Genomic DNA, 17,792 nt, shown 5'->3' with positions numbered 1-17,792 from the left:
TCTTATCCGCAGCCGCTCGTGTGAGAGCCTGCAGTACTCGGACGAAGGCACCACCGGGACGCTGTCCGACCTATCGTCGTCTTCGCAGATGTCGGACTCGGTCGATAGCGACGACAGCAGCTTCTACGAGAGCCTCGCGGACAGCGACATCGACGGCGACGAGAACCTGGCCGACGATGATAGCGACGCGCGCACCAGCAACCCGGCCACAGGCAGGCTGTCAGAAGAAGAGGAGGGGAAGGACGGTGATGCTGTTGAGGGTGACGTCTTGCAAGGCACGTTCGGGAATGCGGTCGGAAGGCAGGCGGCCGGGATTGTCGCCGAGGATGCCAACGGCAGCGAGCATCGCCACAGCGTGGCTAGATCGACAAGCACTGCGTCGCGCACCGCGCGGGCGCACCTCAAGAAGAAGACCTGGATCAAGGGCGCACCCATTGCTAGCGGGTCGTTTGGAAGCGTTTATTTTGGGATGAACACGCGCACGGGTGTCATCATGGCGGTCAAGGAGGTCGAGCTGCCCAAGCCAGGGACGGTATCGATGAACCGCAACCAGAAGATGGCCGACGCCTTGCGGCACGAGCTTGATCTGCTCAAGGGGCTTGACCACAAGAATGTGGTCAAGTATCTCGGCACTGACATGGATGACCGGAACCTGTTTATATTTTTGGAGTATGTTTCCGGAGGCTCGGTGTCGAGCGCACTGGCTAGCTTCGGCATGTTCCCCGAGTCGCTCGTGCGCACATACACCGGGCAGATCCTCGAAGGGCTCGTCTATCTGCATGACCAGGGCATTATCCACCGCGACATCAAGGGCGGTAACGTGCTGATTGACCAGGATGGCAGCGTGAAGATATCAGACTTTGGAATATCCAAGCGCGTCGACGAGGTCGTGGCCTCCAGCAAGAAAGACCGACGCGCATCTCTGCAGGGGTCAGTCTTCTGGATGGCGCCCGAGGTCGTCAAGGACACCAAGTACACGATTAAGGGCGATGTGTGGAGCCTGGGCTGCCTGGTGATTGAGATGATCACGGGTGCACACCCGTTCCCGGAGCTCGATCAGATGCAGGCACTGTTCTCGATAGGGCAGCGCGGGCGGCCAAAGATTCCCGATGGCATGTCTGTTGCTGGCCAGCAGTTTTTGGACGAGGCTTTGCAGGTTGACCTCGAGAAACGGCCCACTGCCAAGGATCTGGTGCCACACCCGTTTGTGTATGACACTGAGCCGCCGTCGCCGTGATCTTGATGGGATACTCCGAGACTCTGAGAAACCAAGGTGATACGCGCTTCCTTTTGGTAGAAGCCCATTTCAAACTTTTTAGCACCTTGCATGGCCACAATCAATAGACAAAAAATTCAAGTGTAGATCCGAGTCGTAGGTACAACGTTGAGCTCTAGTCAATTTGTGCGTTTTAGAACGCAAGTACAAACTCTTTGTTTCCAGCGCTTCCCAGTGTTTACCTGTCCCAACCGGCAAAATCAGCGCAAGTCACAGATGCCGCCTGCCGGCGATTAAAACGCAGCGCGGGATCCACTGAACTTTAAAACAAGGGGCAAAAGTAAACAACATTCGGATTCTGGGCGTTAAACGCAGCATAACAGGATGGACAATCCTGTCCTCATGAGGTTGGAAAGTGTTTCTTTCCAGTTTTTCACCTTTTGAAACACAAAGTCCAAAAAAAGAAGGAAAAACAGGAGCATTTCTGTGCATCGAAATACATCTGCGATGTCCAAAGCAGGTTTGGTGTTTGTCAGTCCTGTCGCACACTTAATTGCAAGCGTGAGAGTACAGCAGTTTGCATTTATATTTGTATTTGTATTTGTGTTCAGTGACTTGCTCATTTTTTGGGTATGGATAATCACAACAATTTTGTACATTACATGGGTATGGCCGAAATCATTTTACAGAGCTTGGCTTCTGAAAATGAAAAAGTCAGCAGAAAATCCATTAAATGGATGCCGACGGCAGGGAGCCTGGCACTAAAAGCCGCAAAACCCGACTGACACTGGATCATTCACCATACACATTGGCTGTTTGTCCGCCTTTTCTAGTAACGACAATGAAGTTTCTGCCGTTTGTCTGCAGGCCCAACGATCGAGTCAGGTTTAAAAAAGAGGGCATGATGAGGAGAAGAGGGAGGACAGCAGGACGGCAGGACCCATGTCCCCGGTGAGATGAGAGCGAGCAGTAGCAGCCCTGCCCGACCTAACGGATGATTCGGCGAATCTGGTTGGTGCGCAGCTGGCACAGCCAGAAGCAATGCAAGGAACAACAAAAAAGAACACTAAAAAACCAATAAGGTTTGGACTACTAAACCCGTTCAACCACACAAAGGGCGGAAGTGGATAGCCGGCGGTTCCGCTAATAGCGCAAATTTTTCCAGTCAGAAGCACCTTTGGGCCTTGCGTCTTTTTGCTGCTGCTCCTTGCTGCCTTGTTTTTTATATTGCGCATTTTTGTGTGGAAGAAAAAAAAGCACACTTTCGGCAATTATTTGATTTTGCTTCAGGTTGCTTGGTCTTCCTCCTTCTTACCTCTCTCTTTTTCTCGTCTTTTTTTACTACATTAATTTTTTGTTCTTATAATCTAGACAATTTCACTTTATATTTTTATTTGTTGTTTTGTCATCATTCGACATTACACATTACAGGCCCCTTTCCCTTTCGAATCAGCTTAAGACGCACTTTGGGTCCTTGTTGGCATATTCGTAACTCTTTTTGTACTCCCTCCCTCTATCTTAATATTCTTGTTTCTTTTTTTCTAATCCGAAAGCCGCATTTCCTGCACTCTCTAGGAAAACAGCTATTTTTTTTTCTTTTTCACTCTCGCTCACTCTTCTAGTTAAAAAAGATGATTCTGTACAAACTCGTCGTTCTTGGTGATGGTGGTGTCGGAAAGGTAAGATATTTTTAGCACTGAATTTGCGACAATAACCTCTTTTTCAAATAGTAAACGGTAGAAGACGCATGCGCGCTCGCACTGTGTCTTGTTCTTTCCCTATGTATGTGCTACGTCGAACATGTTGGCATTGTATTCCTCTGCTCTAGTTTTGTTTGACAGGCTAGCTAGCAAGAGGAGGGAGGCTTGTGCATCTGGGTATCCGCCATTCGTAGCCCATTATATATGAATGATTTATATCCATCTGCACACCCAATACTGGTGGTGTCTGGAAACGCGAATAGAACCCTTATTTCTATTTCCTTCAAGCAGCCAGCTATATATTTGCTGCTACTGCTTGGCAGATAGCCGCCGTCCTCATCGCGTCTCATTAGTTGCGCAACCTTGCTTTCTCTCTTTTTCTTTCCTTCTTGTACGAAGTGAGGGCAAAAACAGGGTGTGTGTGGGGATTGAACATTGCCCTGCCCCTTTTGCTGCTCTCTTTCTCTCTCCCTCTCTATTTCCCGCGGGCTTCTGGATTGAAACCAAAGTAGTGCTCCGGATTGTTTGCTGCATATGCGCATTTATTTTCCCCATTTATTTTTTTACTGTGTAAATGCTATTCCAAATCACTGGCCACAGTCCACAGTCCAACTTTTCGTTATTCGCGCTTTAATTTTTCTTTTTTCAAGTGGCAATTCTCTTCCCTGCCCAATTTTGCAAACCTGGATTTTTGTACTGTTATTTTTGGGAAGAGGAGGAGGGGGAAGAGGTGCCATTGCAGGACCGCACTTTGGCATATAATCGACGAGACACTTGGCTTTTGTTCATCTTTTTTTCTTACTTTTGCAGATACACACGGAAAGCTGGCGGATTCTTGCTTGGCTGACTGCTGCGATCCGAAAAGTGCAAACACCATCATTTGTCATGGATCAGACTTCTCAATTTCCCTTTTTTCTTTGCTGTCCAAATGGTGCTCTGAGATAGATTGCATATCTGATAACAATAACAACTAATATTTTCCAACTATAAACTTATAAGCTATCAATGTAGACCGCCCTCACTATCCAGCTGTGCTTGAACCACTTCGTGGAGACCTACGACCCGACAATTGAAGACTCCTACCGCAAGCAGGTTGTCATCGACGACCAGCCCTGTGTTTTGGAGGTGCTCGACACAGCCGGCCAGGAAGAGTACACGGCGCTGCGTGACCAGTGGATTCGGTAAAGTATCAACACTTGCATCCAAATGTTTAGTTCCATACACCCTTTTATATTTTTCGCATATTTTCTCTGTTTTTGGAACACTTTTGAAATGGCTTGTTTTCTCAATTTTGTATCCCTCTTTTTGGCATATTTGGCGTATATTGTGTCCCCTTTGTTATTGTTGTTGTGATGTTCTTTCTTTTGCGTAATAGCAAAGCAGAAGAGAATATGCAAACAGGAAATGTATATAATTAAATGTAGATGATTAACACATTATTGCCACACGCTTTTTTATGAACAACGTCTATACACGGCGGAGCGTAGATTTGCGTGTGTATCACTTTGTGACATTGTTTTTCTGTTTGTTTCGAGTGTCCAAGCGTACTACTCCCCCTGGCAGCCAATATTTCGAGCACGTGTGAAGGGGTGTCGTGGCAAAAAACTCATTTTGTGGCTCGAATCATTTCTGCATTTTTCAATCACAAAAAAGGCAATGTCGCCCAAACAGCACAATTTTGCAAATTCGCCTGCAACGGCCAGCGTCCAATACTAGCCAGCCCTACTAATTTCTTGCATTGTTTTCATTTTAATGTAGAGATGGCGAGGGCTTCCTGCTTGTGTACTCGATCACATCGCGGTCCACATTCGAGCGTGTCGAGCGATTCAGAGACCAGATCATCCGCGTGAAGGACCAGGACAACGTGCCCATGATGCTTGTCGGCAACAAGTGCGATAAGGCTCAGGAGCGCGAGGTCTCTTTCCAGGAGGGCCAGGCGATGGCACGTCGTCTTGGATGCGACTTTGTCGAGTCTTCGGCCAAGACATGCATTAACGTTGAGAAGGCCTTCTACACGACCGTGCGGATGATCCGGCAATTGCGCGAGAAGCGGTCAGGCGGGCGCAACCAGGCCGCGGGCAACAGCAGCATAGCGCGAGAGAAGAGAAGAAATAGATGCTTGGTTCTCTAAGGATCAGGTTGAACGCCAGTGCTTCCGAACTCCCTCACCTCCCCCCTCACCTTCCCTTTTTCTTCCTCTCTCTATCTCGTTCTTTTTATTTCTGGTGGCAGCACCGTCGCATTTCTCCCCTATATCGACGATGGGTGGTGGCAGGGGGTGGGAGGGGAGGACAGCCCGGGAAAGCGACGAATATGGAGTGAGGAAAGGGGTTTTATATCTGACTATACCCGCTCATATCCCCTATTTCTGACTTATTTTTGCTGCTACACGTATCTCTTTTACTGTCCTTTTTTAATTTCACCACTTCATTTTTTGTTTTGTTTTTGATAAAAAAACGCCTTCATCCGCTATTTCCAGCCCCCAAAAAAGAAGCTTCAACTGGTTTTCCTCCAAATACTTTATCGGTTTTCTTTATATTTGTCTACATCAAACCTATTCTCAAAAAGTGTCAAGAAAATATTGGCATTGAAATACAATTGTTCAAGTTAACAAAATAAAAAAACTAGTTCACAATCTGGACGATTGATTGTCGAATAAAGGATTTTGAATCAAGTTATTTTATAAGTTAAAAAGCAGAAACATTGACAAATTGAAGCAAATAATATTACGTGTGCATGTGGTGGCATTGCTGTTTGCTCGCCTTGCTTTCGATTTTCTGTTAATCAAAATACATATCAATTTGGCATGTCGGTTTTGCGTCGATCCGTCGAGATAGATGTTGTGCATTCTGGTGTTTGTTTTCTACAAAGAACCCTGCGAATATTGCAAACAAAATGTAAACAAAAGAGACACCGATTGAAGGACAATAAAACAGCAAACTAAAAGCTTTCATGAAACAGACTACGGGAAGAATCGAATGCCATCGTAGCAATTGGACTGGTCTGGTCCGGTCTTGGTTCGATTGGTCAGGTCAAGAATGGTCCGGCCACTCCAGAAAAACGTCTGCGAGCATTGGAATTTCACAACATAGCACATCACAGCATAGCACAGCTAAACACAAAATACAAAACAAAGCAACAATATGCTGCTGGTGTGGTGCCATCATGCTCATCTTCTGATGGCAGCTCTCGCGCGCAAATTACAATATTAAGGGAAAATAGGAAACAGCAACACGACTATGCCAGATTTTATCACAGGCAGTATCACACAAGACAAGGTGTGCGTATTATTATTTATTTATTTTTGTTATTGGACTTTGGTTTATTTTCCCTGATAGTGGTATATATTTTACTTGTCGGTTCCGAGTATCACGATGTATCACGATTACTGCCATGCCTAAGAAGCATCTCACTTTCCCTCCTATTTTATTTTTCCACCCTTTTTCCATTTTTATATTTTCCAGTTCAATTGCTGTTCTGTGCTCAGCCTGACTTTACAATCTTTCAAGCTCCATTTTTTTATTTTTATTCTTATATCACACTCTTATACGCCACATAAATTGTGACGTCTCTGCTGCCACTCACTTTACTGGACAGCAAAAAGTACAACTGGGCTTCTCATCAGCACATTATACGAGAGCGAGACTTTCGCCGACCTTGCCAAATTCGAATTCACAGCTGAAATGCCATTTGGAGCAGCAGATGCAGAGTCAATTGCGCGGGCGCTCAAAATTTTGGAGCCTTACACCAAGGGTGCCAAGGCGTGGTTCGAAGACGGCGACGAGGCATGGGTGAAGGGCACTCTGATCCAGCGGGCTGATGACGAATCCGTGGGCATAGCGCGCCTGATCTTTGTTAGGGACGACTTGGTGACATCGACGACTGCCCATCTTGTGGCCCAGGCTGGCTCACACACGCTTACCACGTCGTCAATGGGCCTCAGTGAGAGCGGCAACATGCGGAGGCGGAACTCCATCAAGGCCGCACCCTTGGAGGATCTGTTGCGGATGGTGACTCGGGCGTCGAGGCTGACCGGTGGGCGGATCAGCTCGATGCAGCGCATGGAGAACAACTACGTAATTGATATTGCGTTCAGCGAACTGTGGAGCCAGGTGCCGACGGGGAGCTGCTTCCGCCCCTTTGCAATCCCCGATTCTCGACTGCACGCCGGATCTCACCACGCTCAGCTATCTGCACGAGCCAGCAGTGCTGTACAACCTGAAGCGGCGCTACGAGCAGCACCTGATATACACGTACTCGGGCGTCGTCCTGGTGGCAATGAATCCCTTCCACTCTGTGTCCCTGTACACGCCCGAGTACATGGCGCAGTACGCGCGCAGCAAGCAGGTGTCTGGGCACAGCGGGGAGCCCCATCTGTTTGCCATTGCGGAGGACGCCTACCGTGGCATGGTCAACGACCGGCGCAACCAGACAATTATTGTTTACGGCGAGTCCGGGTCGGGAAAGACGACCAGTGCCAAGTATATCATGCGTTATTTTGCGCAGGCGCATCACGCAGACACAAACGACAAGCAGATGTCGACGGTTGAGAGCCAGATTCTTGCAACCAATCCGGTGTTTGAGTCCTTTGGTAACGCCAAAACCACGCGCAACGACAACTCGTCGAGATTCGGCAAGTTTTTGGACATCAAGTTTGAGCGCAAGCAGCAGAAGATTGTCGGTGGACGCATACGCACGTTTTTGCTCGAGCGCTCGCGCGTGGCGTACCAGCCGCCGACTGAGCGCAACTACACATATTTTACCAACTGCTAGCCGGCGCGTCGCCGAAGCAGCGGAGGAGTTTCATATCGGGGGCGAGCACGCCTCCTGGCAGGCCTTCCACTACACGCGGCAGGGCGGCGAGGGCAGCGGTGTGATTGCCGGCGTGAACGATGCCGATGACTTTGGCGAAACCGACGCGTCTCTGGAGATGGTCGGTATAGACGCAAGCAGCGCAGCGACATTTGGCGAACGCTCGCTGGCATCTTGCATCTGGGCAACGTGGGTTTGCTGGCAGTGAGTCCATGGGATCGTACGTGGATACAGTGAGCGAAAATCGTTTGCTATGGCAGCCGATTGATGGGTGTGAGCGAGGCCAAGCTCAGGCAGTGGCTGACGAAGCGACAGATTGTCACTCGACACGACAATATTCTAGCCAAGGTCAACAAGGCGCAGGCGCTGGTAATCCGCGACTCGATTGCAAAGTTTGTATATTCGCGACTATTCGATTGGATCTTGGGGCCGATCAACAAGTCAATTCTGCCGACTGAGGTTGACGAGCGACTGACACTGTTTGTCGGCGTTCTGGATATCTACGGCTTCGAGCACTTTGTGCACAACTCGTTTGAGCAGTTCTGCATCAACTACGCCAATGAGAAGCTGCAGCAGAACTTTAACCACCACGTGTTCAAGCTTGAGCAGGAGGAGTACAAGCGCGAGCAGCTGAAGAACTGGACGTTCATCGGGTTCCAGGACAACCAGCCGTGCATTGATCTGATCGAGGGGCGCATGGGAATCTTGGCGCTGCTGGACGAGGAGAGCCGGCTCGAGCAGGGCTCGGACCGCACGTTTACCGAAAAGCTCTACCGCCAATTTGATTTGGCAGCACCGAACGGAGGCAGCGCAATTCCATCACCGACGGCAGCGACAGCAGCATCGTGCGAGATTGCCAACTACTTCCGCAAGCCACGGTTCTCAAATACAGCGTTCACGGTCAAGCACTATGCGCACGACGTGACATATGAGGGCGACGGTTTCTTGGAAAAGAACAAAGACACCGTTCCAGATGAAATTTTGGACCTGCTCTGCTCGAGCTCCTTTGAGCTGGTGGCCAGCCTGGCAGCCGGCACGTCTACAAACGCAAACGCGACAGCGGTTCCTAGCGCAGCATCGGCACTGAGCGGAGCCAGTCCGCGACCCATGGCGGGAGTGGTGGCAGCAGGCATTGCAAACTTGGAGTCTGGGCGCAACTCCCCTGTCGTAAGGCCAGCCAGCCCGGCACTGGGGCCATCGGCCCGCGGGCGCAATGGCAACGGACTCCAGCGGCGCCAGGCGCCCACGCTCGCCGGCGTCTTCAAGCGGTCGCTGACGGGGCTGATGGTGACTCTGGCCGAGACCGAGATGCACTATATCCGGTGTATCAAGCCAAACGAGGCCAAAAAGGCATGGGAGTTTCAGGCACCCATGGTCCTGTCGCAGCTGCGCTCATGCGGAGTCATCGAGACATTCGCATCAGCAAGGCCGGGTACCCGTCGCGCGTGCCCATCCGCACGTTCAACGAGCGCTACACCGTGCTTTTGGATTACTGCCTGGGTCTCTCGCCGTGCTGGGCGGCCCAAAATCCGGAGACGTGCCCGATGCGCGCGAACAGGCGCTGTGCAAGCGTATTTTGACCACCTGTATGATGACGAGGCGCATTCCAGATCGGTCTGACCAAGGTGTTTTTCCGCGCCGGGCAATGGGCAATCATGGAGAAGAAGCGCTCGGCGCTGTTTGAAAAGTCCGCCATGGTCATCCAGCGCTTCTGCCGTGGCGCCCTCATTCGCCGCAGCTACCGCGAGATGAACGCTGCTGCAACGAAGATCCAGCGCTGGTACCGCAAGCACCTGTTTACCACGCAGGTTGAGAACTTCCGCCGGCGCCACGCTGTGCGTGTCATTGAGCGACGCTGGATCGAGCTCTGCCAGCACAGGAAATTCGTGAAGAAGGCCCAAAATGCCCAGCGCATTCAGGCGCTGTGCCGCGGTTTTCTGACGCGCAAGCGCTTCAACCGCATGATTGAGATGCACCATATGGAGGAGACAGCCAGGCTGCGCGATGAAGCTGAACGCGCGCGCCAGGCGGTCGACAAGGAGCGGATGCGTGCAGAGCAGGCGAGACGCGGTGCTGATAATGAGAAGATCCGTGCTTCCACCCAAGCAGCCCGCTCCAAGGCGCAAATGGCAGCGGCCGAGCAGATGTATGTACACCGTGGAGCCAGTTGCAACAGCGTCGTCACGCACGGGCTGCTCGCCGGAATCAACCTCGACGACGAGCCGAGGAGCCAGCCTCCCACGACGAATACATGCACATGTCCCTGTCGGCTTGCGCAGCAATTCGGATTTCACGAAGGAGCCATTTACTCGTCTGACTATTGATACGCAGCAACTTCCGCGGAATCTACCATCCCACCAACCAGTCCCACGGCGCTGGGATCCTACGCCGACATGCGTCGCATCAGCACGCAATCCAACGAGGCCACGCGGAGACGCACAGCGGAGGCACGAGCCAGCTTGATTGCCGCGGCTACGGCCGGACGGAACGCCGAGGCGGAGCTTGTGCGCCAGCAGCCGAGTAATGGGAGCAACTACAGCATGTACAGCTCGACCGCTTGCTCCCCATCATACAACGGTGCTCAGCAGCGGAATGCGTTTGGCTTCCAGGACGGTGCCAATATATCCCAGCAGCTGCAGCAGATTCCCGAGGGCATGTCTCCCCATGTTAGCAAGCATAGGCACCAGGACTCGCTGACGGTCGGCGACGATATCTTTTCCATTATCAACGAGATGAGCCCTGTTTCAGACAGCCGCTATGGCGAGGTGGCCTCGCGTCTGCAGGGCCAAAGGGAGCTGACAAAGCCGACTCACCCACCGTCGCGCTATCCAGCTAGCATTTCGCCGCCACCAACTGTCGACTACTCGGTGCCGCCCAACAGCAACGGCAGCGAGAACAACAAGCACGCCAATGTCCAAGGGTACCGCAGGTCGGTCATAGTATCCAATGACTCGCAGAACCTTATCCAGCAGCAGCAACAGCGTGATGTTAGTAGTTATCCTGACGGCATGCCAGTGACCCCGAGGAGCCGTGCAGCGAGCAGGCTGGCGGAGCAGTCCCAGAATCGCCGCTCCTGGCTGATGGATGCCCTCAAGTCGTCGCATAACAGCCCGACCGCCTTTGTCGCTGCCGCCGCCATTGCCACCGTAGTTGTTGTTGACCATGGAGACATGACACTGCCGGCCAGTTCGACGCACGAGTCGCCTGCGTCGGCTGCCGAGGAGGCAACGCCAGGCAGTTTCCGCCGGAAAAACATCCCAGTGATCCGCGAGTTATCCAGCCAGCGCAACTCCCAAATACTCACTCCACAGCAGCAGGAACAGCAGGAAGTAGCGTTGACAGCAGCCTTGGGTCTGCTGAAAAAGCGCGAATCGCAAGAGAGTTTGAAAAAGGCCACTACGCTGGTGTCGGGGATATAGGCGGTCGCCATACGGCGGCAAGAGCGAGAGCGTGGGCGTCTAAAACAAAGGACCGCATGTTTAGCGCGTTCTCCGGCAGTGAGCGCAGTCTGAAGGGGTCGCATAGCTCGACAAAGTCTATTGCGTCGATTAAGGGTCGGCTGAAAGCAACCGGTCGTTCGACGATAGCGATTACGTTGATCCCTTGGAGCCGCCCACGAGGCTGCGGTACCACCATCAGACCCAGTCGGCGACCAACGTTATAGTTACGCCGAGCAACAATCTGTCGATGCTCTACCAGATGGCCAATCAGTCTGGTAGACCACCTACTGCAGGCAGTTTGAAACACTGATTTGTTTTGTTCTTCATATTCAGCTCTTTAATTAAATAATTAATATATATTTACATTACATCACCTATCAATATAATAAAAAAGATACAAAATTATAGTTATATCAACACCCGGATTGCGCCATTTTGCATTCCGACGATCAACATAGGAGCGGGCGATGACACCACGGCGAGCGATGTCACAGGTCCGCTGGATCTTCCATTATTGGCAGCCACCAGGGCATCCCCGACAGCGGCCGATGCAGCCGACGCGGAAGCAGCCCGGGAGGACATCCTCGGACTCGATGGGGACCTCGGGGGAACAGCAGAATTCTCGCAATAATACACAGTATCGTTCAGCCGGTACGATGAATATGGAGGCGCATTAGAGTCCACTAGTTATTGATAATGTAAGACTTGTCCAAATGCTCCAAATCCCAGTACCGCAACATAGAGTCGTTACCGGCAGAGACAAAGTACATTTGCTGTATGCCAGCCAGGGCATTGACTCTCAGCCGACGATTGACCTCGTTGCTCTTGAGCTGCTGCAGGCTGCGCGCACACACACACACGGGCCACTTATTTGACCTCAAGTTCAGTGTGCAGATATCGCCGGCAGACGTGCCCACGAGGACACTGTCCCTTTGGTGCATGGTTAGGCAGGTGATGAAGTGGGACAAAAAGTGGTGGTAGGTTTTGAGCTCAATGCGGAACCGCGTGTCCACCAGTACGAGCGTCCGGTAGATGTGCCGATGACCACCAGGGTTGATCCGTCGCCGGCCATGCATGTGGGGCGGCCGTAGACAGGACGCAGGTTGATTGTGTCTTGCAGATGCAGGTCGATAATGCTGAAGAACAGAACACGCGATTTTGACGTCACAGCAACCACATTACGCCCGCATCCATGGCACGGATATCCATACTGCTGCTTGATTGGGACAAACAGCCCTTGGCAAACGCCAGGCTCGTAGCGTACTCGCCCGCAGGCAATGCAGCAGTAGCCAGCGGATCGGAAAACGTGTGGGAGCGCATGGAAGCGCGAAACACATGGATCGAGCCATTGCCAGAGCTGGAAACCAAGCAGTCCAAGTCCTCGTGGTACAGCAGGCCGGTGATCCGACCGCCGCCGCCCTGAGCCGTGTTGCGCGCGACCGACACACAGCGTTCTTGCGCATCGATGCGGCATCAAACAGGCGCAGCGAGCCGTCATCACTGGCCGTGACAAAGCCAGAGCCCGCGACAGCCACGGCATGAGTGACAGCGTCGTTGTGCTCGGAGATCTCAGCCACCAGCATGCCCTTTGGCCGCCAGCCATCGAGCCGCTGCTTGCGTGGCACAGAAGTGAACTCGAGATCAAGCGCCTTTTTGCGCATGAACGCGTTTTCAGACGCACTCTTTAAATCCCAGGGGTCGCTCACCGGCGTCAAAAACACGGTCTGTAGAGCAGCGCCAATGTCACGCAGCTGCACAGTGCGCTCCTCGGGATGCGTGAAAGCGGCTAGATCCATTGCCACATCAGTCTTGGGCTGCGTTTGTTGCATGTCTAGCGCCAGCCGCGCCACATCGGCAGGCATCGGCAGCTGTGCAGAGGCCAGACCAGGTCGACAAACTCGGCAGCCGGGGCACGAAGCTCTGGCGCATTTATCTGAAGGGCATGTGCCTCGACCAGCTTGTCCCAGCGCATGGCCGGTGACATCTGCGGGAGCAGCCGCACGAGGGCGCGCAGGGCACTGACCACGACAAAAACCTCCTGGTCAGCGAGGTTGATCAGGGGTACAATGTACTCGCGCGACGCGTGGCGGCTGATGCGCGAAGCGGCTGCAAAGACAACATCGAAAAAGGCCGAGCGCAAGAACCAGCAGTCGCGGTCGTTGAGGTACGTGATGACGTGCGACAGGCTCTGGCTGCGGCTTTCGTATAGCTGCGGGAAGCAGCACAGAGCACATGCTTGACCTCTGCCGTGGCATCGAACGACAGGCGGGCGACTGCCGCCTGCATCTGCACGTCGAACGAGTCGCCTTTGAAGGCAGCCCCGCTGCGCAGTGCCTGTGCGGAGTCCGCCCAGTCGCCCAGCACGGCGGCCACAGCGCAGCGCACCATGCTGCTGGATCGGCAGCAAAGTATTGGAGCTGCGGCGCGAGAAAGTCGTCAAAGATGCCCGCGTCGATAGGCGTCAGCCGCGGCAGATCCAAGAGCAGCTGGCGCACAGCGCCAAGCGCCTCAGCGCGCACCCGCGGCGACGTGTCAGCAGCGGCCAGCGCCACGAGGTACGGAAGTATGACATCGGGGTCGCCGCGCATGGCACCGCGGCTGCACCTCAGCAGCACCTTGATGCCCAGGCAGCGCGCGCTCGGAAGCCGGCAATTGCGCACGCTAGCGCAGGCAACGGCAGAGGCGATCTCGCACGTATCATCGGTGATGTGCTGTGATTCGGCAAACAGCGCTACCATTCGCTCATCGGGCGTCGCCTGGTCCATGTATGCGGCGGAGGGGGCCTGTGGCAGGTGCTCGGCCCAACGGCTGAGGTATTCGGCGGCCGATAGCCGTGAGTCCGGCGAGAGCTGGATCATGTGGCGCACCAGCTCGGCCATCGGATGGTCTGCAATGACCGCGGTCAGTGCGTCGGCATCCTCGAGCCCGCGACGGTACTGCAACAGCCGCGACAGGCTGAACAGTGGGTTACCGTCGAGCAATAGCTCGGCAATGACACAGCCCGCAGCAAAAATGTCCATAGCCGGTTGCAGCGCCAGGGCATCACTGCCACTATCCGAGCTGGAGTCGACCTGTTGTCGCTGCAGGCGCTGGGCCACAGCGCTGCCTGGGTCGTAGAAGCGCTCGGGCGCAATGCAGCAGCACTGGCGCGCAGCGGCGTCAAAGTAAAAGTTGAATTCAGCCGGGTCGTCGGCCGGCAAATACGTAGGCTTAAACGGCGCAAAGTCAGCCAAATACGCCAAGTTCCACGATGCCACCACGACGTTCTCCGCCTTGATGTCACCGTGGCATACGCCGCGCTCGTGCGCCTGGCGCAGGGCCTCCAGCAGCTGGCGCGCCAGCCAGCGCTTCTCTGAGGGCGCCAGAAACGGACGAGTGCTGATGCGGTCGTACAGGCTGGCGTGCAGGTACTGGCGCAGCACGTAAACGGCGCGGTCGTCACTCACCACGCGCGTGTGCGCTACGACGTGCTGCGCGCCATGCAGACGCGCATACAGCCGCTGCAGCGTGGCGATTTGTGGTGCTGGGTCGAAGGCCATGCTGACGGGCCGCATGAAGACGCGCAGGACCAGCTGGCCCTCACCTGCCAGTCGGCACAGGATGCTCTTCATGAAGCGCGTGCTGCCCAGCATGCGGATGTGCTGCGGGCTCTCGCCCAGCGCCGTCTCGAGCCCGCCGACGCCCATCGCCAGCGGCGGCTGCAGGTCAGCAGCGGCAACGAGGGAGTGGGACGCGGCCTGGCCCATTGTGTGCGAATGCTGTGAATTGGAATGTGTAAGACGCTTCTGCAACTGAATGTGTATGAAAGCGAACGGAGAGAGGGATGGGAATTGAGAACAGTATCTACGAATTCGTGCGGCTATTGAAGAGAGAAGAATAAAATTGAAAAAGAGAAGAGAAAGAGCATGGGCAGCTGACCGGCTGAACAACGCAGCTCTGACGCAGCAGCAGACTGCATTCCGCTTGATTTAATCACACTTTGATTCCTAGCATTTCGCGAATGCGCGCCTTGGTCTCCGCCTTCCCGGCCGCCTCGATAGTGTCTTTGGCACCAGGGGTGGCCTTGGGCGGTAGGCCCTCTGCCTTCTTGTGCGAGCGGATGGTGGCCAGCCCCTCGGTGATCATGCGTTCGCAGTCGGTCTTGAGCGCCATGGCCTCGTCCAGCTCGACGTACGTCTCGGGGAAGTGGAACGATAGCCACATGAACAGCGTAATGGCGCGGTGCCACTGCTCAAACACCTCCAGCTGGATGCGGTTCGTCGGCAGCTTGGGCGGCAGCTTAACGACCTGGCCAACCAGGCACTCGGTGCCATGCGCCACAGCCGCCGCGTACTTGGCCAGGCAGCTGCACACAATCGGGCTGCGCGTGTTGATGGGCGCGTAGATGAACTGGTAGCGGTCGCGCACAGAAAGCGGCAGGTGCTCGACCAGCGTTGCGATTTTCTCCTGCTCGTGGAAGCTGCACAGGAAGTAGCCAGGGCTGACCGTAGCCACGTCGCGGAACATCGGCCACAGTTGCGAGAAGGGCACGCCGGGGAACTGGTGCGAGAATGTCTCGATCGCCTCGGTCGTAGGCTTGATGCCGACAGCCGCCAGCGCCGGCGGCTGCTTCTCCATGGAGAGCGCCAGGTGCTTGAGGTCCTTAGATTCCATCGTCGTCACCTCGCCGGCCTCTGATCCCGAGCCGAACCGCCCGGCACGCCCGCCGATCTGCCTGGTCTGCGACACGCTGATCGGCCGCATGGAGCCGCCGTCGAATTTGCTCAGCTCGACAAAGATCACGCGCTTGATCGACAGGTTGATTCCCATGCCAATAGCGTCGCTGGCCACAAGAACGTCGTAGCCCGAGTTCGGGTCGTTGAACAGCCGCGCCTGCTCGACGCGCGCCTCCGGGGGCAGGCCGCCGTAGATGATGGCGCAGCGCAGCCCAGTCTTAGACTCGATCGTGCTCTTGATGTCGTAAATCCCCTTGCGCGAAAACGACACGATGCAGTCACCGCGCTGCACCTTACTCCAGTCGCCCTGCAGCGCCTTGTTGCTGGTGTGCAGTGCGCCCAGCCGCGTGTACTCGCGCACCTCGACCTCCTCGTCCAGCGATTCGCAGATCTGCTTGACGATTGGCACGGCCGAGGCCTCGCCGCACAGGTGGATTTCGGCCGCTGGGATGTTCAGCAGCGCGTTCGTCCATGCCCACCCCCGCTGCCTGTCAGCAATCATCTGGATCTCGTCAATAACCGCCACGTTGTATGGCTTGTTGGGTGCCATCTCGATCGTGCACGAGTCGATCTGCGTCACAGGCTCCCCGTTGATCGACATCCCGATGGGGTTCAGCCCAGGTGCTGAAAAGTCAGCCAGCCGCCGGTCCTCGCCCGTCATCAGCGAGCACGAGATGCCCGCGCGCGTCATCCGATCGTACACCTCGTATGCCAGCAGACGAAGCGGTGAGCAGTATACGCCAGAGGCCGCCTGCTGCAGCCGCTGCAACGCATGGTAGGTTTTGCCAGAGTTGGTCGGCCCCACGTGCATGATGATACGTCGCTGCACCTTGCGCGTGGTCGCCGCCCACTCATGCGGGTGCCGCAGATCCGTGATCCGCCGCAGGTACCCGATGTTCTTGACGACGTGTGGCGCCTTGTCGCTGAGAAACGCAAAGAACTGGTTGACTATGTAGTCGCCGAATGCCTCGCGCCCGTCGCGGATCAGTAGGGGAACGAGATTTTCGGCGCGCAGCGTCTCTATTTCTTCGGCCCCAGCCGCCTGGGCGAACCTGTCGCTCCACTCTACAAATGTGCTGCTGTCGATTCCAAAGTTGGCGCAGCGCTTGCGCACCTCCGTGTTCTGCTTGAACCAGCTCAGCCGAAGCTGCCGCTGGACTCGTGCAAAGTCAGCGTCGATTTTGCTGTCGTGCGGCCACTCGCTGAACATGGGGTGTGTTACGCGTGTGTATTTGTTATTGCCGCTGCGTTTTGGCACGGCATCCTCGGGAGCTCTTCGGATTTGGAGCTCGGCTAGCTGCTTTATGAGGTGCTTCCCGCGTGCATTGCCGTGATCATCCGATGATCGGGCTGCCTGCCGCCGGCACGCTGCACTTTTGTGGAGTTGCCTGTGGCATACTGCGGGCACTGCGCCTGTTCGCCGCAGTGCACCGGCCGCGAGTGCGCCTGCCAACACGCGATTCATAATTCGAAATGCAAATATGAAACTGTGCTTGTAGCTAATAAAAAGTTTATTTATTTATGAGCAGACAAAAGAAAGATAGAATACGGTTTGCAATACAGTTATGATGGAAACCTTACGGAAATCCTATGCTAAGGGAAACGAGGGTGATAACTTTTGTGGAAAGTAAAATTACTTTAATCAGCCGCCTGGAGATTAAGATCAGCGGTGAACTTGGGCTTTTGAGCTTGAGCTTTATTCTTGAAACTCTTTTTACAGGCTGTGTCGCAGAGAAGGCTGTCGCTGGAGCGAGTAAATTCTAATAATCAGACAAAATGGATACATTTAGCAATATGTAAAACAAGTAAAAGATAACTAAAGTTGATGAATAAGACTGATTATCTACTGCAACGGCCTGACCATCACGGTAAATATATAAAATTTTATTGTGGTCACGCCCAAACGTCC

At 54.1% G+C, this 17,792-nt stretch overlaps 6 protein-coding genes across 6 annotated transcripts; 4 read left to right on the top strand and 2 right to left on the bottom strand.

Annotated features, from left to right (window-relative positions):
* Positions 1-88: 88 nt before the first annotated feature.
* BX661DRAFT_143570 (kinase-like domain-containing protein) lies at positions 89-1,237 on the top strand (the record flags this gene model as incomplete). The annotated part of the gene is made up of 1 exon (XM_051533011.1): positions 89-1,237. One exon carries the CDS (start codon positions 89-91, stop codon positions 1,235-1,237), a length of 1,149 nt encoding a protein of 382 aa, XP_051391532.1.
* A 1,610-nt stretch (positions 1,238-2,847) lies between these two features.
* BX661DRAFT_193952 (small GTPase superfamily) lies at positions 2,848-5,047 on the top strand (the record flags this gene model as incomplete). Its single annotated transcript, XM_051537830.1, has 3 exons — positions 2,848-2,895; positions 3,928-4,097; positions 4,675-5,047. 3 exons carry the CDS (start codon positions 2,848-2,850, stop codon positions 5,045-5,047), a joined length of 591 nt encoding a protein of 196 aa, XP_051391531.1.
* A 1,552-nt stretch (positions 5,048-6,599) lies between these two features.
* On the top strand, positions 6,600-11,147 carry BX661DRAFT_171290 (P-loop containing nucleoside triphosphate hydrolase protein; the record flags this gene model as incomplete). Its single annotated transcript, XM_051533691.1, has 6 exons — positions 6,600-6,858; positions 7,013-7,640; positions 7,690-7,932; positions 7,989-9,160; positions 9,328-9,874; positions 10,094-11,147. The coding sequence occupies 6 exons, from the start codon at positions 6,600-6,602 to the stop codon at positions 11,145-11,147; spliced, it is 3,903 nt and encodes a 1,300-aa protein (XP_051391530.1).
* A 362-nt stretch (positions 11,148-11,509) lies between these two features.
* BX661DRAFT_183133 (uncharacterized protein) lies at positions 11,510-15,058 on the bottom strand. The gene is given in 7 exon segments (XM_051536155.1): positions 11,510-12,157; positions 12,214-12,304; positions 12,346-12,587; positions 12,617-13,036; positions 13,054-13,377; positions 13,401-13,491; positions 13,554-15,058. The coding sequence occupies 7 exon segments, from the start codon at positions 14,912-14,914 to the stop codon at positions 11,852-11,854; spliced, it is 2,835 nt and encodes a 944-aa protein (XP_051391529.1). The 5' UTR covers positions 14,915-15,058; the 3' UTR covers positions 11,510-11,851.
* On the bottom strand, positions 15,027-17,414 carry BX661DRAFT_183132 (P-loop containing nucleoside triphosphate hydrolase protein). Its single transcript, XM_051536154.1, has one exon. The coding sequence runs from the start codon at positions 17,346-17,348 to the stop codon at positions 15,141-15,143; it is 2,208 nt and encodes a 735-aa protein (XP_051391528.1). The 5' UTR covers positions 17,349-17,414; the 3' UTR covers positions 15,027-15,140.
* Positions 17,414-17,717, top strand: BX661DRAFT_183131 (uncharacterized protein). Its single transcript, XM_051536153.1, has one exon. It carries the CDS (start codon positions 17,474-17,476, stop codon positions 17,645-17,647), a length of 174 nt encoding a protein of 57 aa, XP_051391527.1. The 5' UTR covers positions 17,414-17,473; the 3' UTR covers positions 17,648-17,717.
* The last annotated feature ends 75 nt before the right edge of the window (positions 17,718-17,792 follow it).

The sequence above is a fragment of the Kickxella alabastrina genome (genome assembly GCF_025024165.1).
Source record: "Kickxella alabastrina strain RSA 675 chromosome Unknown BX661scaffold_12, whole genome shotgun sequence".
NCBI classification, from domain to species: Eukaryota; Fungi; Kickxellomycota; class Kickxellomycetes; order Kickxellales; family Kickxellaceae; genus Kickxella; species Kickxella alabastrina.
This window is presented reverse-complemented; position numbering and strand designations above follow the sequence as displayed.